This window comes from Malus domestica, chromosome 08 (genome assembly GCF_042453785.1).
Source record: "Malus domestica chromosome 08, GDT2T_hap1".
NCBI lineage: Eukaryota > Viridiplantae > Streptophyta > Magnoliopsida > Rosales > Rosaceae > Malus > Malus domestica.
This window is the reverse complement of record NC_091668.1, coordinates 16,236,557-16,257,676: the sequence shown is the minus strand read 5'-3', so window position 1 is coordinate 16,257,676 and position 21,120 is coordinate 16,236,557. Positions and strand designations below refer to the sequence as shown.

General features: G+C 40.3%; 2 protein-coding genes across 2 annotated transcripts; both read right to left on the bottom strand.

The window, feature by feature from the left end:
* Positions 1-4,456: 4,456 nt before the first annotated feature.
* Positions 4,457-4,789, bottom strand: LOC139198059 (probable calcium-binding protein CML44). The gene has a single exon (XM_070826312.1). It carries the CDS (start codon positions 4,787-4,789, stop codon positions 4,457-4,459), a length of 333 nt encoding a protein of 110 aa, XP_070682413.1.
* Positions 4,790-9,969: 5,180 nt separating this feature from the next.
* LOC139198058 (uncharacterized) lies at positions 9,970-10,926 on the bottom strand. The gene has a single exon (XM_070826311.1). The coding sequence runs from the start codon at positions 10,924-10,926 to the stop codon at positions 9,970-9,972; it is 957 nt and encodes a 318-aa protein (XP_070682412.1).
* Positions 10,927-21,120: the final 10,194 nt, after the last annotated feature.

The window sequence follows — 21,120 nt, the reverse complement described above, 5'->3', positions numbered from 1 at the left end:
TCACAATTTCATGGACTCTAAACTATTGAAACAGTGGGGGCACACAGTCTCCTACCAGAAACTTTAAGGTAATGATAGCTGATAGAGGAAACGTTCGAAGTTCTGGTTGCTGCAAAGCTACTCCACTCTTTTGGGGAAGGTATAACTGCACTGTTGATCTTTTTTCATTACCATTGGGGGGTGTGATGTTGTCCTAGGTGTGCAATGGCTATCAACTGTGAGTCCGATCCTTTGGGATTTTTAGTTGCTTACAATGGAGTTCACCAAGGATCAACATAGGTACAAATTGTCCTACACTGTGACTCCATCACAGTTAATTTAACAGACCTCTGTACAGTATATTGACAAAAAGCTAGGAAGCTTTAACTTGGGGCTATTCATTTACTCTATGGAGGGGAGGAAAATGGAATCTTGTGAATTGAATGTGGAATAGTTACATGAACTCCAAGGAGTATTGGCGCAATTTGAAAACATTTTCCAAGTACCTACTAAACTGCCTCCTCACAGAGACCATGATCATAACATTCCTCTAGTCCAAGGAGCTAAACCACCAAATATTTGACCATATCACTATGGTCCATTACAAAAAAATGAAATTGATAAGGCAGTTCAGGAGTTATTGGCTGCAAGGTTCATTAGACAAAGTCACAGTCCTATCTCATTCCCTGTGCTCCTAGTTAAGATGAAGGAAGGAAGTTAGAGGATGTGTATCGATTACAAGGAGCTAAATGCCTTGACCATCAAGGACAAATACCCCATACCCCTCATTGATGATCTATTGGATGAATTATATGGTGCTTGGTACTTCAAGACCATTGTCTTGATTGATTAATATTAATTAATATTAGGTGTAAATTACACAAGCCTAATCCACAATTACAAGCCCAAGCCTCACTTCTCATCCTCAAATGGCCCAAGTCCTAACTACTAATAAAGGAGACAAAAATATTATAAGGACTTGAAGGAGGCATCTCTTCCCTAATGTGGGACAATGGAGGCCTAAAACTCCAACACCTTATGGGTGTAGTTTGACTGATGAACAAGAATAACATTCAAACAATGCTCGATCTCCAGACCAAGACAGTATCATGTTTTCCCTGGATTGTTCATCTCAAAAGACTTCAAATGCGCGGTTATTCTCTCGAGCTATTCTGCGTCCCGATGAGATTCATGTCATCAATATAAGTAGTAACAATCGCAAAACCAGAATGTGACTTCTTAATAAACACGCAAGGGCATAGTTCATTGTTCACATATCCTAACTAGTCAAATACTCACTCAGGCGGTTATACCATATCCATTTGGATTGTTTCAATTCGTGGAGTGAAATGCCTCAATCTAATCGAGAGGGTGTTCTATGCTCTAGAACTATTTGGTCAGTCAATGGAAGTCCTTCTGAAATTTTCATATAGATTTCTATGTCAAGATCCCCATAAAGATATGATGTTTCCATGTCCATGAGCTGCATGTCCAATTTTTCAAAAACTACCAAACTGACAAGGTAGCAAAACGTTTTTTCATAGTTAATTCCAGGGTGTTGAGAAAACGCTTGAGCAATAATGCAAGCTTGTATCACATAGTGTGTGTGAGATCCCGTAATTTTGTTTAAGTTGTATATATGTGTACATATATAGGGTTGTAACTTTCATATGCTTGTACAATACCTTAAATGTGAGTAGGACAACTAATTGCCACCAAGCTACTTCCGTGGAGCTTTCTTTACATAATTAGCTTGGGTTTAAATGCACTAAGTTGAAGGTGGCCTTGAATTAACATGCAGTCAACAAGTGTATGTATGACTCATGGTTATATAGTAGGAGCTGTCGAATTAATAGCTTAAGTCCTCCATGAGCAAATTTACCACTTTTTGTCGTCCCTTGGGTCTAATTAGAGGCTAGTGTTAGCTACCTTATTTGTAGTATAAATAGGAGCAAATGCTCCCGTTTATTATCGTGCAAAGGAATTAGCTAATGTGCATGCAAGCTAAAGTCTGATGCTTTTATATAAGATTGAGACCAAAGCTCAGATTATCGAGGTGAGTGGTTTATCTAATGTGTTGCAAATTATCTTTATTTTTTAATAAACGAAAACCATGAGATATCATGCGATTTATCTATTTTCAAATATCTTTATATCACATCAAGCATGTTGGATTTGTTCAAATGCTTTCGGAGTTATTATACATATGTTCAACGAATTGTTTAAGATGTTCATGGAGCATGAGAACTTTAGTGTTGCATTAATCCGAGGGATAAATGTAAACTACACATAGGGACATTAGGGCAAATGGCTATTAGGGGTCACGTGGTGAGTTACATTTGATGAAGGATAAGGAACATATGAAGGGACGATGTGATATGACACTATGTGTACAATGATTTGATATAATTATCATATTTTATAGTGTGGGTAAAACAACATGCTTGAATGCATATTACATATTTTACTCACTGAGCGACAATGTAGTTGCTCACCCTTCACCTTTTATTTTACAAATGAGTTGTTTGGCAAGACAGGTGATAGACAAGCTGAGATTATGTTTGAAGAGAGATTTAAGAGTTTTTCTTATTTTTGTACACTCTGTAAGGTTTTTGGAGTGATTCTTTGTATAAGATAAGTTTTTTTTTTTTTTTTCATTCTTACTTTTACTTTTACTTGCACGCCAAACATGGGGTTATATTTTTCCACCGACCCCGGGTCCGAAGCACGACGGTGCGATTCTTCTCATTACGTTTTCTTAAGAAAATTGACTTGTACTTAACAGGCTTCACATGTGAAGGTATAGGAACTGCATGCCTAAATACCTTGTGTTTTGCAAGTGAATCAAATTTGACCTGAATTGCTTGTTTCCAGTTTGAACACTCTGTTTGACGTTGACATTCATCAACGAAATGGGGTTTAATGTCATTGCTATGCATGGTTTCAGTAGCTACTGGAGATGCTAATAGGCTATTGAATCATCTTATTCCTTACTCCAAATATCACCCAAGCTAGCATAATGGATCGAAATCTCTCGATTTTCGAGATGTGGGTTCATCTATTCCATGACACTTGCGTAATCTAGAATATCCTCATATATCAGATAGGATTAGTAGGTGATGGTCGGATTCATGCTAGTTTCACTAGCCTATGTCGAGGTTTCCTCTTTCGAGGGTGTGAATCCTTTGAAACAATGGGTCTACCACACATCTGGTGAGAGCAGATGATTGGCTGGCTACCACAGTCTTCGGCACATTAGCGAGGTGGGGCAATCTGCTCAACGCGCTCATGGCGTTCCTTCCTTCTGGGATAAGGGTTCGACATTCGTATGGCATATCGATCTTTATAGGTATATTAGCATCTAGTATAAGTGATCTCGTCACTTTCGCTAGATTGGTAAAAGCATCCGGCAAGTTTTGAGTAATGCTCTAAAGATCTAGGGTTCGTCGCGATTCAGAATCAGACTGTGCGGTATGGAAACCCAAATGAGACATTGTAGGAGTCGTCCACAATAATTCACATCGTTATTCTAGAACGGTGACGCTCTTATCTCCCCCTAATAGCAAGAAGACTGTCTCATAAAATTGACAATCCGTGTAACAAGCGGTAAAGAGATCGCATGTCAAAGGTTTTGAAAGAGAATCATATCTAACATAGATTCTCATCCTTCTCTGAGGATCCATTTTTGTTCATAAGGGTGCATAATCAGCACATAGACCGCACAAACAAAGATGCGCAAATGCAACCTCTCACTTGTAAGTGAGAGGTCTTAGTTTCGTTTCTCATCAAAGGTGAACCGGAATCACATTATTGCTAACTCATTGTGAGGCTTGGTCCATTGTCCTACTCTCTTATTGTAGATAATATCTTTGTTCAGGAAAAAAGAAAAAAAAAACGTATGAGTACTTAGCGGTGACGTGCAGATTATAATGTTTGTTATTTTGATACAATAATGTAGATTATATCGCTTAGATGGTTGAAATTACAAGATGATGGATCCCATACAACAACCAAAATATATATAGTAGCACCAATTGGTAGAGGAAGAAGGATGAGGAGGCATAAGCAAAAATTTTTCTAATTTGAAACTTTTATGAGACCAAAAGCAATCAGATTGACATTAACATCTGTATTTGTGAGCTACTGCACATCCTTGAGCATTTGAGTTAACTCCATAACCTCTTTAACTGCGGAGTTCAACTAAGGATTTAAGCTGACTTAGTAACCTCTTACCTTGTTCGAGAAAGTTTAACAAGAAAAACTTTGTACCCCTCTTCAACCTACTACATTTCGGATTGAATTAGATCTACCTCTTCAAATTTTAACTTAAAATAGAGTAGTAAATATCACTTAGAATTAAAAAAAAACAAAAACAAAAACCATTTATCATTATATATATATAGAGAGAGAGAGAACTGCTTGGGCAGGGGCTGCAAATACTTTCACTTAAATCTCAAAAAATGTAAATGTGGATAAGTTAAGAAATAGTATTTTGGAACATCATGGTTTTGAATTCCAGAATATCAAGGAGGCCGTCCAAGTAGGTGTCGTACACGTGAATCATAGTTCTACAGTCACGGCTGCTATTCTCCTCCAAAACCCCTAATCTCTTCAGTACGATCTCAAACTCCTCGCTAGAGATGAGGCCATCGCCGTTCAAATCAAACACAATGAATGCCTTCGCAAGGTCCTCATCTTCATCTTCATGATCAACAGCGACATCCCCACGAGTGTCACTGCCTTCGTTTTTGTCACCGGCGCCACTTTGCTGCATCGATATGGACTTGTAGAAGAACAAGAACTCGTTCATTGATGAGTCAATTTTATATTATATATATTACCCTAATCTTAGTTTATTTTGGTTATTATTTTGTAAGAATTTTGATACTTTAAATTGTATATTCAATATAGGATTTCCGACTTTCTCCCAAATGGAAGAATTTTGGAGTAATTCCAATTGGAGGACATGATGAGTCTGTGGATGCAAATTTTCTCCTCCTCGATCTTGGACGATTTTGCACCTACAAAACAACTAGCACCTTAGGTTAAGGCCAAAAGCCTCACGCCCCCACGATGAATGGGGGGGGCTTTGGCCGAAGAACCTCCGATGCCAAAGTTAGAATTTTTAGAGAGAAATAGTGTTTAGAGTATTTGGGATTTTTTGCAAGAGGTTTGGAATGAGTGTTTGGTAAAAATGGGTGACTATTTATAGGACTAAGTTGGTCCACTTTTTCAAGAAAGTGGCCGGCCCCTTTGTGTGTTTTTTGGTGAATTTTTGTGGTTTAATTAGTCACTTTATTGGCTAATAAAATATGATGTGAATTTTTGTGTTTTTTGGTAAAGACTTCGAGACCTTCTCTATTTCTCCAGAAGACTTGCTCGATTTTACCTTTGAGTCTTCTATCGATGAAATAGTTGGAGGAGTTGATACCCAGGCTGGAGCAGTCGAGGGTAAAGATTCGGAGGATGCCGCTGCTGAAAACACCAAGGCTGCTGAAGGTGTAACGACCGAGCAGTTAGGAGATGTCCAAACTACTGAAGAGTAGTCTTCTAAGTAGCTTTTAGGATTTCCTTTTCTTTCCTTTGTTGCTTTTGCTTGAACTCCTTCGGTATTTGCTTGTTGTTTATCAATTTTGCTATAAAATTTAATAAACTTGCTTCTTTTGCTTTTCCCATCCTTGCTTTTTTTTTTTTAATTTTTTAAAATTTTTTTTTTTTTTAACCTTTAGTCCTTATAGGCCAGTGGCAGGCGCGCTACTTTTTTATAAGCAGACAAGCCCACATAGCCTATGTAGCCGTAGGTGTTGATGTAGAACTTTTGCAAAGTTGTTAACCATAGGGTTGGCAGCCGGATGCCTTACTTACAGAAGCAGATGAATCCGCGTAACCACTTGGCTATTCAACCTTGGCTCTTTCCAATTCCGTAGGCTGTGTAGCAAGTATCACAACACTTTAGGACTTGGTGTAGGTTATTCTGCGTTTGGCAGAGGTGAATTTTATCGACTACGTAGCATGTCGGTAGTGGATAAAATCTTCGCGTGTGCACGCTAACTTGTTTAACCTTTCACAAGAATGTGCGGTTGCATAAGTCTAGCATGGTTCTACTGCTCGAAGGGCAAGCCGTAGGCAGTCTTCTGGAAATCCGTAGGCTACCTTAGTGCACTCGGTAGCAGCTTTAGGTTTCCAGGGCAGCCGCCCATTGGGTGTGCTGCATAATGTGCCCCCTCCGTCTCTAGGGCCCGGTTCCCTGCGGTTTAAGCCGATAGACCCATAATCCTTCAACTAGCTAAGCCTTGAAACAGACCATTGTGGCTACTTCTAGGAATCCCGGCGCAAGCCATCATGCACCTAGTTATTCTAGGGCAGCCAAGCTCATCCACGTCTGGATATTCGGAGTGTTGAGTTTATCCTCCCGCCTTGGAGAGCACAGTTGGTCCCTTGGGGGGTGTAATCTTCTTTTGAAGTGCAGAAAGAAATAAGTAGTTGTAGACATTTATTAAAGCCAAGTTACAAATTACTTTTGAATTCTTTATTGAAAAATAAAATGAGCAAATAACTTGGTTGCAAAACTGCATGATGATTGGATAATCCTCGGTTTACGAGGTGGTGCCCATTGAGCTGCTCGAGTCTTCGGGTCTTGATATAGTGTGAAATCACACATGGTATTTCCTCAAATTGTAGGCGTTCCATTGCTTCTCGATCTCTTTATCATTCATGGTAGCAAGAGTATAACTGCCTTTACCGCCGACTCTGCTGATCTTTGTAAGGACCTTCCCAGATGGGGTCCATTTTTTTCGAGCCTTCTCTGCGGGCAGTGATGAAAGCTTTTCTTAGGACTAGGTCTCCGGGTTGGAACTGCCGGATCTTGGCCCTTTTGTTGTAGCTGGAAATGAGCTGCTGCTGGTAGGCTGCGATGCGGGTGATGGTTTGTTCGCGCCTCTCTTCTGCCAGATCTAAATCTGTGGCCATCTCTTTACTGTTCTGCTCAACGCTTGGCAATAGAGTGTTGATGCCTGGCACGATGATGTTGGGAGGTATGATTGCTTCTGAACCAAACGCCAAAGAGAAAGGAGTTTCACCGGTTGCTCGTCTTTTGGTGGTGCGATATGCCCATAAACATCCTGGGAGCTCATATGGCCATTTTCCCTTTTTGTCGGTGAGGGATTTCTTGAGGCAGTCGAGGATCGTCTTGTTGGATGCTTCAGCCTGCCCATTGCTTTGAGGATATCTTGGTGTGGACATGTGTTGTTTGATGCCGTATTTTTGGAAGAACTTTGCCAAATCTTTTCCCACACATTGAGGACCGTTGTCAGTAACGATAGACTGAGGGATGCCAAATCGACAAATGATGTTCCTCCATATAAAGCGTTCTATGTCCATCTGAGTTGTGGTTGTCATGGGTTCTGCTTCTACCCATTTGGTGAAATAGTCGGTTGCCACGATCATCATGCATCTGCCCCCCGTAGCAGGCGGCATAGGCCCTACCAGGTCGATTGCCCATTGCATGAATGGCCAAGGACTCGTTTGCGGGTGTAGCTCACTGGCGGGTAGTGCTGGTACTGGTTTGTAGCGTTGGCAGCGGTCGCACTTTTGCACTAACTCCTTAGCATCTTGGTGCATGGTAGGCCAGTAATAGCTTGCGTTAAGAGCCTTTTGGGCTAAGGATCGACCTCCAGAGTGATTCCCACAAACGCCTTCATGGATTGAGCTTAGAACCTTCAAGTCATCGAGAGGTGCTAGGCAGCGGAGATGTGGTCCGGTGTAGGATCTTCGGACGAGAATGCCATTCCACATATAGTAACGTGCCGACTTAATTTGGAGCTTCCTTGACTCCAATCTTTCTGTGGGTAATGTGCCGTTGACCAAGTAGTCTATAATTGAACTTTGCCAAGTGGGAGTTACACTAACCTGTGACACTTCGGCTATCGACTCCATCTCTATGCTTGGCTTGTCTAGATATTCCACCGGAATTGAGCGTTTGAATTGGTGGTCAAGGGCGGAGCCTAAACCAGCTAGTGCATCTGCATGTGCATTGTCTGCCTGCAGAACTTGAGTGAGAGTGTAAGTCTGAAATGCTTCAAGCTGCTGGCGTACTTTCTTTAGGTATTGTGCCATCCTTAGGTGTTTTGCCGTGTATTCCCCAGTAGCCTGGCTGGTGATTAGTTGGGAATCAGAATGAATTGCGAGTTTCTTCACCGCCAAGTCTTTTGCCATTCGGAGGCGTGCTAGTAAAGCCTCGTACTCTGCTTCGTTATTGGATGCTTTGAAACCTAGAGTGATCGCCTGCTCGAGCATTGAGCCATCTGGAGTAACAAGAACTACACCTGCTCCCGAGCCTTTATAGTTGGATGCACCGTCGACATGCAAGTTCCAAAAATCTTTATTGGATGGAGTAAGTGTGGCTAAGGTACTCTCGGCTGCTTCTGGGGCGTCGTTGGGCCGCACTGTTGCGTTGCCTAGGCTAGGTGTGAATTCTACCACGAAGTCTGCCAAGGCTTGGGCCTTTATCGCTGTGCGAGGTCGAAAAACTAAACCATATTGGCCAAGTTCCAATGCCCATTTCATCACTCGTTGAGAAGCGTTTGGACCATGTAATATTGATCGTAAGGGATATTGAGTCATAACAATGACCGTATGAGCTTGAAAGTATGGTCTGAGCTTCCGAGCCGCAACAACTAACGCCAAAATTAATTTTTCGATCTTCGGATATCTTGTTTCCGCATCGAGAAGAGCTTTAAAAGTGTAGAATACCGGCAATTGGGCCCCCAGCTCTTCTCGTATGAGAGCAGAGCTCACTGCTACCTCGGAAACTGCCAAATAAATGTACAAATCCTCCGCTGCTTCCGGCTTGGATAGTAAGGGAGGTGATGTGAGATAATTCTTCAAGTCTTGGAAAGCTTTTTCGCATTCTTCATCCCATTTGTCTTTTTGTGCCCTCTTGATAGCTTTGAAAAAGGGTTTGCATCGATCGGTGGATCGTGAGAGGAAGCGATTGAGGGCGGCTGCTCGTCCGGTCAAGCTTTGGATCTCCTTCAAGGTAGTTGGAGATTTCATCTCTATGATTGCTTGGATTTGCTTGGGATGTGCTTCAATTCCTCGTTGGGTTACTAAGTACCCTAGGAATCGGCCTGAAGATACTTCAAACGTGCACTTGGTGGGGTTGAGCTTCATCTTGTACCTTCTAAGGATATTGAAAGTTTCTGCTAAATTACGAATGTGATCTGATCGCTGCTTGCCCTTTACCATGATATCGTCGACATAGACCTCCATGGTTACCCCAATTTGCTTTTTGAACATCATATTTACTAGCCTTTGGTAAGTGGCTCCCGCGTTCTTGAGGCCAAAGGGCATGACCTTGTAGCAGTAAGTGCCTCGCTCTATCACGAACGCAGTTTTCTCCTTGTCGGGCTCATGCATGGCTATCTGGTTGTAGCCGGAGTACGCGTCTAAGAAACTAAGCAACTGGTTTCCAGAAGTTGAATCTACTAATAGATCAATCCGGGGGACAGGATAATGGTCTTTTGGGCATGCTTTGTTGAGGTCGGTGTAGTCTACGCAAACCCTCCATTTGCCCTTCTCTTTCTTCATGACTAGTACGACATTAGCAAGCCATGCCGAGTGTGCTACCTCTTCTATGAAACCGGCCTCCAATAGTTTGTTGATTTCTGCCTCGATGATCGCTACTCGTTCGGGAGCGAAATGTCTTCTTTTTTGAATTACCGGTTTGGCAGTTGGATCGACGTGCAGCTTGTGGCAGGCCACCTTGGGGTCAATACCGGGCATGTCGGATGGTGACCATGCGAAGATATCTCGATTTTTCCTAAGGAAAATTGTGAGTTCTTCCTTCTCGTCTGGGCTTAGTCGTGAGCCAATTTTAGCTGTCTTTTCCGGCTGCTGGGGATCAAGAATGATGTCTTCGGCGTCCTCTTCGGGTTTCCATCCTATCTTGTCTGCTTGGGCGCCATCTTCTCGATCCACCTGCTGTAATTGCTATTTGGCAATTTCTTTGCCCTTTTGGACTTCGGTAACCTCTACGGGGGTAAAGGTCTTCTTCTTTGTTTCTTTCAACATTTGCACAGTGCATCGTCGGGATGAAACCTGGTCAGACTTGATCTCTCCGACTCCTCCTCCCGGGATGCGGAATCGAATTTTTTGATACTTGACGGAAGTGACAGCATCCAGCTTGATCAACCAAGGTCTCCCAAGAATCCCATTGTAGGGAGACGGGTCACTTACAATCGTGAATGTTTGCTTTGAGACGACTGGCGGTGTTTTTACGTCAAGTGTGATATGGCCAATGGCAGTTGAGATGTGTCCGTTGAATCCAGTAAGTACCTCTGCCCGACATATGATTGTACTTTCCAGGCCCATCTTCTGAATGACTGAAAGTTGAAGTAGGTTGACCGCACTTCCATTGTCAACCATCATCCTGTCGACTATAGCATGGGCTAGTTGGACAGATACTACTAATGCATCGTCGTGTGGGAAGTCGACTCCTTCCGCATCCTGCTCCGTGAAGCCAATGATAGGTCCAAGTTGGGTATCGACTGCTTGAACTTGTGAGATTAGTAAAGCCTGCTGGATCTTCCTCTTTTTGGAATTATTAGTGGCCCCCAAGTGCTCGGATTCAGCGAAAATGCCATTGATTCGAATCATCTTAGTTGGTGGCTCCTCATCTCCGTCTGCATTCTTTTTTGGCTGCTCAGCTGGCTTGTCCAAATATCTATCGACTTTGCCTTCTTTCACGAGTTTCTCTAGGTAGTTCTTCCAAGTGTAGCAGTTGTTGGTTGTGTGACCAGGACCTTGGTGGAATGCGCAATACTTGGTGTGGTCCAACTTGGAAGTATCTCCTTTTGACTGTTTCGGCAACTTGAACCATGGTTCATTCTTGATGTCACGAAGGATTTGATGAATCAGAATTGAGAACTTAGAATAGTTATTGGTCATCGGGCCTTCTTTGGTCGTGGGTCGGTCCCTGCGCTTGAACTCCTGCCTGCCCTTGTTGGGTTGTTTTTCATCCTTCTTTTGAGCAGCTGCCAACTATTTTCGAGGCTGTTCGGGAGCCTTTTCTGCTTGTCGAGCCTCGTCCCAAAGCGCATGCTTTTCTGCCAGAGTAAAGGAATCTGCTAGAGTTAGGTCTTCTTTCATGATCATTTCTCCAAACAGTGGGTGGTCTGCTGGTAGTCCTTTTTGGAAGGCTGCACTTGCTATCGAGTTGTCGCATCCGACGATCTTCGCCTTCTCTGCTTTGAATCTCTTCACGTAATCGCGAAGCGACTCTTTTGGGTTTTTCTTTACGTTGAACAGGTGATCGGACTTCTTCTTGATCGATCGATAAGATGAGTATTCTTTGGTGAAAACCAAGGAAAGATCATCAAAATTCTAGATAGATCGTGCCGGCAAGGTATGAAACCAATCTTGTGCCTCGCCTTGTAAAGTAGTGGCGAATATTTTGCACATAAGGGCGTCATTATTCCGATAAAGGACCATCGCACTTCGGTAATGCTTCAAGTGTCTTTCGGGATCCCCGTCTCCTTTGAAAGATGTGAAGTGCGGCATGCTAAACTTGCGCGGAGGCTCTGCCTGCTCGATCTCATCCGCGAAAGGTGACCTGCTTATGTTGGTCATATCTCGCCTTAGTGCCTCATCAACCATTTCGTTGCGCCGAAAATCACGCATCCGTTCATTGAAAAGCCTTTCTACCTCTTTTTGGATTTGCTTTTGTTGGGGTAGCGGAACCTTTGGCTGCCCTTGGTCTTTTTCTACCGGTCTAGGCTGCTCTTCTTCTCGCTCGGCTCGTCTACGCTGTGGCTGCAATGGATGAGATAGATTCCTAGCACGCGAGGGATTTCTTTGCAGGCTACCGGTTGAACTAGAGCCGGATTGAATGATTGTTTCCTTCCGTTTGTCAGGCTGTCTGCTCCGATGTGATGTGGAGAATACTCCTTGTGAGCCTAATCGTGAATGAATGCTCTGCCTGGAAGGCTGCCCATGTTGATTATCAAAGCGTGGCCCCAACCGTGAATGTATACTCGCCCGTGGGCCTAACCGAGAATGCACGCTCCTCCGCGCGCTAAGACGGGAGTATACGCTATTTCGGGGGCCCAATCGAGAGTGTGCACTGTCTGAATGCTCAACTTGTGATGGGTTGAATGGTTGCTTTCCAGGACGCTGCTTAAAAGGCTCATTGTCTACCTTTGTTCTACTTCGGGAAACTTCATCGTGGGCGCATTGCATCTCAGTGCGTTGTAAAATTTGATTCACCAAGGTAGTTTGTTGTGCAAGGGTGCTCGTCAATTCTATGACTTGTCGGGATAAGTTTTGTTCGCCATTCGGATTGGAAGAACTTGGATGGAATGCACCTCCTTGAACAATAAAAGGGTGGTTGACTCCAAGTGCGAGATTTGAGTTGGGGAATGTCAAATCTGCAGAGAAATGTGGTGAAAACGCCTCAGCCTCGATGATTGGTCCGGATGGTTGAAATTGTCTCGGGCCGACTTGGGTAGCTTGGGAAACCATGAGAGCAGGTTGGGCTGCGGGGGCAGGCTGGATCACTGGGGCAGGCTGGATCATTGGAGCAGGCTGGGCTACAAGAGCAGGCTGGATCACGGGAGCAGGCTGCTCAATGCGCGGTGCACGTGAATGCAAGGCTTGGGCTTGGATCCACGTAAACTTGGATGGCACGGCTCGGGCCGTGGTGAAGGCTCCATGGACCTCGCCTCGAGTGGCTACCGAAGTAGCCACCGTGGTGGTTCCCATGGTGGCTGTGGTGAAGGCCCCATGGACCTCGCCACGAGCGGCTACCGAAGTAGCCACCGCGGTGGTTCCCATGGTGGCTGTGGTGAAGCCACCATGGACCTTGCCGCGGGTGGCTATCGAGGTAGCCACCACGGTGGTTCCCATGGTGGAAGCTCGTGGTGATGATGCCGATCCCCTTATTGTCGCATTTTGCTTCCCGGATCTCCGCAATTCCCTTTCTTGAATATTAGAATTTTTACTTGCGAAATTTTCTAAATTTCCAGCCATTATATTTTTCTTATACGTTTTATCAAAGAACCTTTGCAAGTAAAAAATTCTAATAATAAGAACGTATGAAAAATATTCAAATGGACTAGAAAATAAAGAAAAAACCTTTTTGTGCGAGAGTCTTCTACGAGTATGGATTTCAACTCTCAATGAAAGCACCAATTTGTGGATGCAAATTTTCTCCTCCTCGATCTTGGACGATTTTGCACCTACAAAACAACTAGCACCTTAGGTTAAGGCCAAAAGCCTCACGCGCCCACGATGAATTGGGGGGGGGGGCTTTGGCCGAAGAACCTCCGATGCCAAAGTTAGAATTTTTAGAGAGAAATAGTGTTTAGAGTATTTGGGATTTTTTTGCAAGAGTTTTGGAATGAGTGTTTGGTAAAAAATGGGTGACTATTTATAGGACTAAGTTGGTCCACTTTTTCAAGAAAGTGGCCGGCCCCTTTGTGTGTGTTTTTGGTGAATTTTTGTGGTTTAATTAGTCACTTTATTGGCTAATAAAATATGATAGAAATAAATGGGAAGTTACCAAATTGAATGACTAACTTTATTTGGGTAATAAAGTGGAGGAAATCAGAAAAGGTAGGGAAAAGAAGGGAGGGAATGTGGCCGGCTACTAGGTGAGAGTTTTAGGTTTTATTTTAGGTTTAATTAGCCAATTAATTGGCTAATTAAATATGAAAGGAAATGTTTTAGTACTTTATGGTATTGATTGGCTAATAAAAGGGAAGAAATGATGGAAAAGGTAGAAAAAAGGTGATGGATTAGGTTTTGAATGGGATAGCCGGCCCTATACTATTTTTTAGGTTTGAGTGGATGTTTCAAATTGATAATTAAGGGATGATTTTAGGAGATATGGGAAGAATATATTATTTAGATAATTAATTAACTAAATAATATATTAGGGAAATTAAGTTTTGGAAATAATTACCTAAAATAAGATAATTTGGAATTGGTTACCTCTTCTGGAGCATTTTTGAATTGGTTGAGGATGATTACCCACTACTTGCGCGTAGGAATCCCGGTATGCCTCAAGGGTATTTTTGTCCTCTTTCGTTCAAAAGTCCACGTGTCGCCTAGTGAATATTTTTGGCTCCACAAAGTCGATTTTATACTATATATTATTCCTTATTCTTGGTATATTTTGGTTATAATTTTGGTGAGATTTTGATGTTTTGTTATGTATTTTTAATGTAGGATATGCTAACTTGTTTGGAGCATAAAGTAATCAAACGGTGAAATTTTTTAGTAATTCCAATTGGAGTGGGTTCATGAATCTATCAAGAAGGTTGTATCAAAATTTCATAATTTTATCCCGAAGCATCTGATTGTGGCGAATTAATTTATGTCCAACGTGTAGTGCTGGCAGATTGAGCTACAAAGTTTATTTACGACTTGGGCTAGAAGGTGATGGATTTTGGACTTGGGCTCTTCTTGGAACTTGAAGAGGAGGTCCTAATCTTTAGTTTGAGTCATTTTGGGCCTGTTTTGGAGCCTTGAATGTTAAAAAATGTGGCTATTTCTGTGTTGGGCAGATTTCCTAGTCAGAATAGGAATGTAATTTCTAGTTGTCCTTTTGTTATTATGTTTCCTAGTTTTATTCTAAGACCTTTTAGGGTTTTATTTTGTAGTCATATAAGTAAAGATATTTAGCCATTAGGGTTTAAGGAGGAGGAGGAAAAGAGAACGCACGCATTATTTTGGAGAACTTCAGACTTTTTACCTACAAGGTGTTTTCAATCATTTTTTTAGTTAATATATTTTCTTTAGTTTTTATTATGATTGTTCATAACTAGTGCTTTTGTTAGGGCGAAGCCTTGAGTCTTAAAATGAATATGTGAATTTATTAATTTGCTTATGAATGGATGCATGCTTGCTTTGAATTATTAATCACCGTGGTTAAACTATCTAATCGTCTTAGTGATTCGCGACCATTAGGGTTTTTAGACAAGTAATTTGATATAATTTATGTTGGAACATCACCTTGAAATTGAAGAAGGCTTCTTGTGATTAGTAATTGTAAGGTCATTTAAGGCGAACATCATGCTCTTAAGGGTTGCATGGTTTTTAAAGGGTTTTCACAAAGTTTAATGAGTCTTGTATGTTTATATTTGATCTGAACATCACAGACAGGTTGCATGTTAGATATACGTTTTTGCTTGAACATCACGAGGAAAATATGTATTAGGAAAACCTAACCTTCAAAATATGTAGGCAGAAATTCATAAGTAATTGGTAAAATTGCATAGGATTGTTAATAGTGATGGCAGAACCCTAGTATTTAAATTGTTTTCCAAAACCTCTTTATTTTGATTTCTTTACTTTGTTAATTATTTAATTTTTTTTATTTAAATTCTTTTTTATTATTTTAAATTCCAAAATCAACCTTTTTGAAACTTTGTTCTAAATAATTAGCTAAGGATTAGTTTAAATACAAATTATTCATTCAATCCCTGTGGAAAACGACCTTACTTGAGTTGATATCCTACGATAACCTTGTAATCTTGCAAGTATTTTTAAGTGTTTTTATCCCTACTTTTGCAGATGGTAAAAATCCTATCAAGAAATTAACTACCCCCAAACTTAACTTTTTGCATGCCCTCAAGCAAAACAAATCTAAAAAACAAAAATAAAAGCTAACAAACTAAAACTTAAATGAAACTTAGCTAAAACAAAATTTTCACTTTCAAGTTGTAATACATAGAAAATGTTAAAAATCATAACATCTTTTCAAAAGTTCCAACTAATCCCACCACAGAGTCTAAGCCATTTAGAATCAATTAGAAAAGGAATTCACAAACAAATCTTCACATATACTAACTTCACTTTTTTTTTTTCCTTTCTTCCTTTTTCTTGTTTTTGATAGGAGCATATTTATGCGACTTAGTTAGCTTGTTTTCTTGCGTTTTCATAGATTGTTTGTGTTTATTATAGTGATTTAAGCTATTTTCGTATGTTTGTAGATCCATATGACAAAGTTGGCAAGAAAGTGCAATTTGGAGCATTTTGAGGCAGTTTTAGGCATCAAATGGATAGCTTATGAATGAAGCAAGATGGATGGACGAATTTGAAGTTCAAGAGGCTAGGAATGTGCTGAAAAGATGAAGGAAATAAATCCAAGTCAAAGAAGATAAGGAATTAGCTCAAAAGAAGGAGATATTATCCAAAACCTTATCCAACCTTATCTTATCTTATCCTTGCCTAAACTAGCTTTATCCTATCTTATCTTATCTAAATCAGTTTGTGCCTTAAATCTAGTTGCAAGAGGACCTAAATATCTGATTTCTAGAAGATCTATCCTTTCCCTACATTTATGCCTCACCTTATCTTTCTAGAACCCCTAAATTGGTGCTAAAACATCTTTTCTAGAAGTACCTAAAAATCTGGCGCCTCCCCCTCTTCTAGAAGCTCTAGAACCTGAAACCTCAATCATTTTCCTTCTTGAATTAGGCCAAATGTATCCCTCTCCTTGTAGGAATTGATGCCGCACCCTTGCTATCCTTCTTCCCTTTTGTTTCTGATTGTTTTAACCCATTCCACTTGGGTTTTGGTTACACAACCCTTATCCCACGTTAATTTCAGAAACCTATCCAAATCCTTAGGGATTGTGACATGTATTTCAGCCTATAAATACACATCCTTGCCGCATAAATCATTCACCACCCTCTACCATATAATTCTACATTCATACATCCCTCAAACACATTCACCCCTCTAGTGCCGCAGCTTGCAAGGAAGGAGAAAGAAGAGGAGCCTTTGTGCCGTGCCTATGCCTAAGTCTTTGGGAGTGCTGGAGCGTTCTTAGGTGTTTTCCATCTTTTACTTTCAATGTTTAATTTAAGTTATCTTTGTTTAATTGCGAACATGAGGAACTAATTTCTTTATAGTTGGAGGTGAATTTGAAGCCATGATTATATGTTTTATATGAATTGATTTCATCCAGTTATTGTTTCATGAATCATGGATGTGGTTTACTTATCTGTTTTATTAAGAACTTGTTCTTGTGTGTTAATTAGGGACGCATACTTAGTTTGCATGCATGAATTTGATGCTAAAGTATAAGGGAATTTCACCTAATCGTTATGAACTTATATTCATGAGTAGTAAAAGTCGCTAGTCACGATTGTGTTAAGTAAATCCTAGGCAAGAGTAACATGCTTTTCATAGTTATGAATACCTCATCAATGCATATGGTTTCCATTGAACTTAATGATCTTTGTTAAGTATTTCTATCATGCGTATTCCATAGTTAGGGAACTTGATAAAGAATAAATTGGTTGTGATGCGTTATCCATTCAATTCAATGAATCTAGGGAAATCTGAGAATTAATTAAGTTCAATACAATTAATTCGGGGCATTGTCATTCATGGTCTGTCGAAAGAATAATTGGAAATCGATTCGTATGCATATGTCATGTGTGGAGAAGGACCCTCTAACTAGCCTTTCACCATTTTATTTCATCAATTTCGTGTCTTCTTAAGTTTGTTTCTTAAGTTTCTGTTTTTAAGTTTTAAAATTCGTCAAAAACAATCCCCCATTCATTAAATCTTGTTAGTTGAGTCAAAACCTGTTTTCTTTTAGTCTTTTGAGTCAAGTTAAGTCTTATTTTCGTCCAAATCACTTGTTAGGTCTAGAATTGAGTCTTTTTGATTGTTTGTTGCTGTTTTGAGTGTTTTAAGTCAGTTTTGAGTCTATAGAGTCTAGTTTAGTGCTTTTGAGTCTTATTTGTGTTGATTAACATCCCTAGTTAATCCCCGGTCTAGAACGATCCCTACTTGCTTAATACTACAATTGTCATCAATAGGGTTTAATTTGTGTGTCAACTTAGTTTTCACATCAGTTTTTTTTTTTTAAATTTCTTTTTCAGTAATAGCGGTGCTTGTGCAATGCCAGTTCCCTTAAGCTTTCTATCCAACCCATGTAACAAGCTTTAGGTCAATGACTCCCAAACCACAATGGCTTTAGGGCACTAAGTGTAAAACATCCCTAATGACTTATTAACTCGAGCTGATAAGGCTACGAAACCAGCTAACCACCCTGCCCCATGCCAATACTCTACCGTCTGACGCGAGAATCACTACTGATTAGGCAGGACTGGCCCGGTTACTAAGCAAAGCCTCGGGTGGAACAATTATTACTTTATTTGTAACACATACTAACTTTATTTTATATATAAAAAAAATTAAAATGCACTTAAAACAAAAAGTAAGTATTTCAATCTCACTCCCCACAAACCATGTTGGTGTGACGTGCAAATTTCAAAGTATAATTCATGAATTAATGTCTAAGCAATGTTAATTCATGAATTAACATTCACCATGTCCATTTGTTCTAATATTTAAAATAATCTATGATTAAAATTCTAAATTTTACTTTCCCACCCCCAAACTTATTTCACACGTTGTCCTCAAGGTATCAAAAAATAAAAGACAGCATGAAAGTAAATTCGGAACAAAACTAAAAACTAGCTAAACAATTAATCGAAATATGAAAAAGAAAAAAGAAAAAAGAAAAATAAAATAAAAGAAAAATGAAAAAGAAAGAAAGATAGAACCTGATATGCAACAGGTAATGGAGGCCTTGAAAAGTTGCAGTGGACCGCGAGAAAATATGCAGGCAAACACAAAGCAGCCCACTCGACTGCACACATGGGACTCACACGCATGCCACACATGCACACCAATAACCCTAGCTGCTAGTGAACCAACATTGGATTCCTTTCACTAAGCCTCAAGCCCAGAACCGAATGGCTCTCTTCATCGGAGAAGGATTATCTCCCCTTCTAATCTCTCTCCCGTTCCCTCCTCTCCTATTTGAACGGTTACGGTTAAACTACGTTAATATCTTATATTGATTTTTTATAGAGACAATAAGATAAAAAGCTATATATAATAGGAGGAGAGGGAAATGGATGAAAATAAGAGGGGAGAGAATCCTACTCCCTCTTCATCCCCCTTGCACTCATTTCTGAATGTTGTTGTTTTCTTTTTATTTTTGTAGGAACCAAAACCTCTCCCTCTATCTAGAAAATGAGAGACATCTCTCATTTCTTGCATTTCTTTAACCTCAAGCCCACTGCTCTCTAGCCGTGCCTCCATAACTATAGCTCATATTCGAAGTACAACCTGCAACCCCCAAACTTGAAACAAACTCACCTCGCTCAACCACCAGATCCATCCCATCTCAGTACAGCTATCACTGTAATCTTTGTCCTCCATGCAAGGTAAAAATGCTCTCTCCTTCTGCGATTTTTGTGCTTCTGTTTAGATGAAATGGAAGAAAGATGAGATATACCTCATGCATGTGTATATCGTGTGCAGGACTCTCGGATCCACAGCAGGAAACAACCCAAATCACAGATCTTAAGGTAGAATGGAAGGTACAAATTCCCAACCATGATTTATATGAATAGGTTATATGAATTTGCGTGAATGATTGTCTCAGTGTCTTTATGTATTCGTGCACCCATGTATGAATATATCTTTGCATGCTTATAATTTTCCTTTTGTTGTGCATGTCTCCTGATGATGAACGCATGAGCCCAAATATAAGCATATGGATGGCCTTGATGACTATTCTTCTCTGTGCTGCTTGGATTCCCAAAAGGTAGAATGTATGTATTAGGAGTTTGGTTATAGTATGTAATAATTTTAATGGGAGAGAGTGTGAGTGAACAGATCCAAGTAGCACATAAGCTTCTTAGTAACCCCCTGTGAGTATTTATGATCCTCAACTTTGTTTCTGACTCCGCACTACCTAATCTCTTGAATGTAGAGGAATGGATGATGAATGTGCTGGAGGAATGAATGTTGATTGCACGCCCTTAGTTGGGATTAGGCCGAATCAATTCCGAATGCAACCTGCAATCAAAAACCTAATTAGATAAGTAAAATAACAAGAATTAAAAATTGCATTCTATTTTTGTTTGTTTTTCAATTTTCTGATTTTTTTTGTTTTTACTTTTGTGATTTTGTGATAATGAATGAAAGCAAGAAAATAAAATGAAAATAAAAAGCAAAGAGTTAGAAAAATTGGGTTGCCTCCCAATTAGCGCTTTAGTTAATGTTTATAGCTAGACGGAGTGGAACGTTGGTGATCACGTCACTTGTTCCATCAAACTCAACCAGTTCTTAATAACGTCATAGGGCAACAGTAGGTACGGTATGATGTTGATATTTGTTGAGTGTGCGTTTAAATTCTGTGGTTGAATTCTTAATATTTGCCCTGCTATTGGGATGAATCTTTGCAATCAAGTAAGGCTGTTTCCAGCGAGGCTTGCGTCTCCGTCGAACTGACTTATACCTTGTATTTAACACCCATAATCTCTGTATTTGCCGAATTCCTTGATGAAGAATTTGGCTGCCATTAAGCTTTTTCTTCTTCCACTTGTAAATATTAGCCTTCTTGAAGGACTTGCGCATATTCTCTTTAAAGTTGATGGACTGTGTTGTTGGCGTGCCTATTCAGCAACCAAAATTTTCTAATCAGTAGCTGGTTGCTCTGGATCGAAAATGGTCAGAGTGGTAAAAAAAAATCATGTGTTGTCTCATATGCTAATTTTGTATGAATAGCTTCATCCAACACATCAGGTTTAATGAATTCTTGCAGCTCAGTGGGTTGCATTACAACCTCTGCATAAGGTGTGTGTGGCATATAAACTGGGGCAGTAATTGGATCTGTGAGAATTTCAAGATCAACTAGCGCTATTTCCTCCGTTGGGCATGTGTCACTGACAGGTGGCTTTTCTGTTCTTGTGACAATCTCCTCTTGATCTTTATAGTTATACCCACATTTTAATGCTTGAATTTAAAATCCTTGATGGGTCTTTCAATGTACAAATTAGATGATTCCAACAAATAGAGATTTTGTCTTCCACAGAAGTTCTTGTGGCACATCAGGTTGCTTAAAATACTGTAGATTACATGCCCACATAAAACAAAGATACTTTTTCAAGCTTGGAGGTAGTATTCTGAATAGGGATTGTTCCAACACCTTTTTGAGTTGTTTCTCATGTTGATATGTTTTTTGACAAACTCAGGAAAACATTCTCTTTCGGAGCACTCCAAAATATCATAGGTCTTCAAACAGCAAATGACACAAATTGTAGGTTT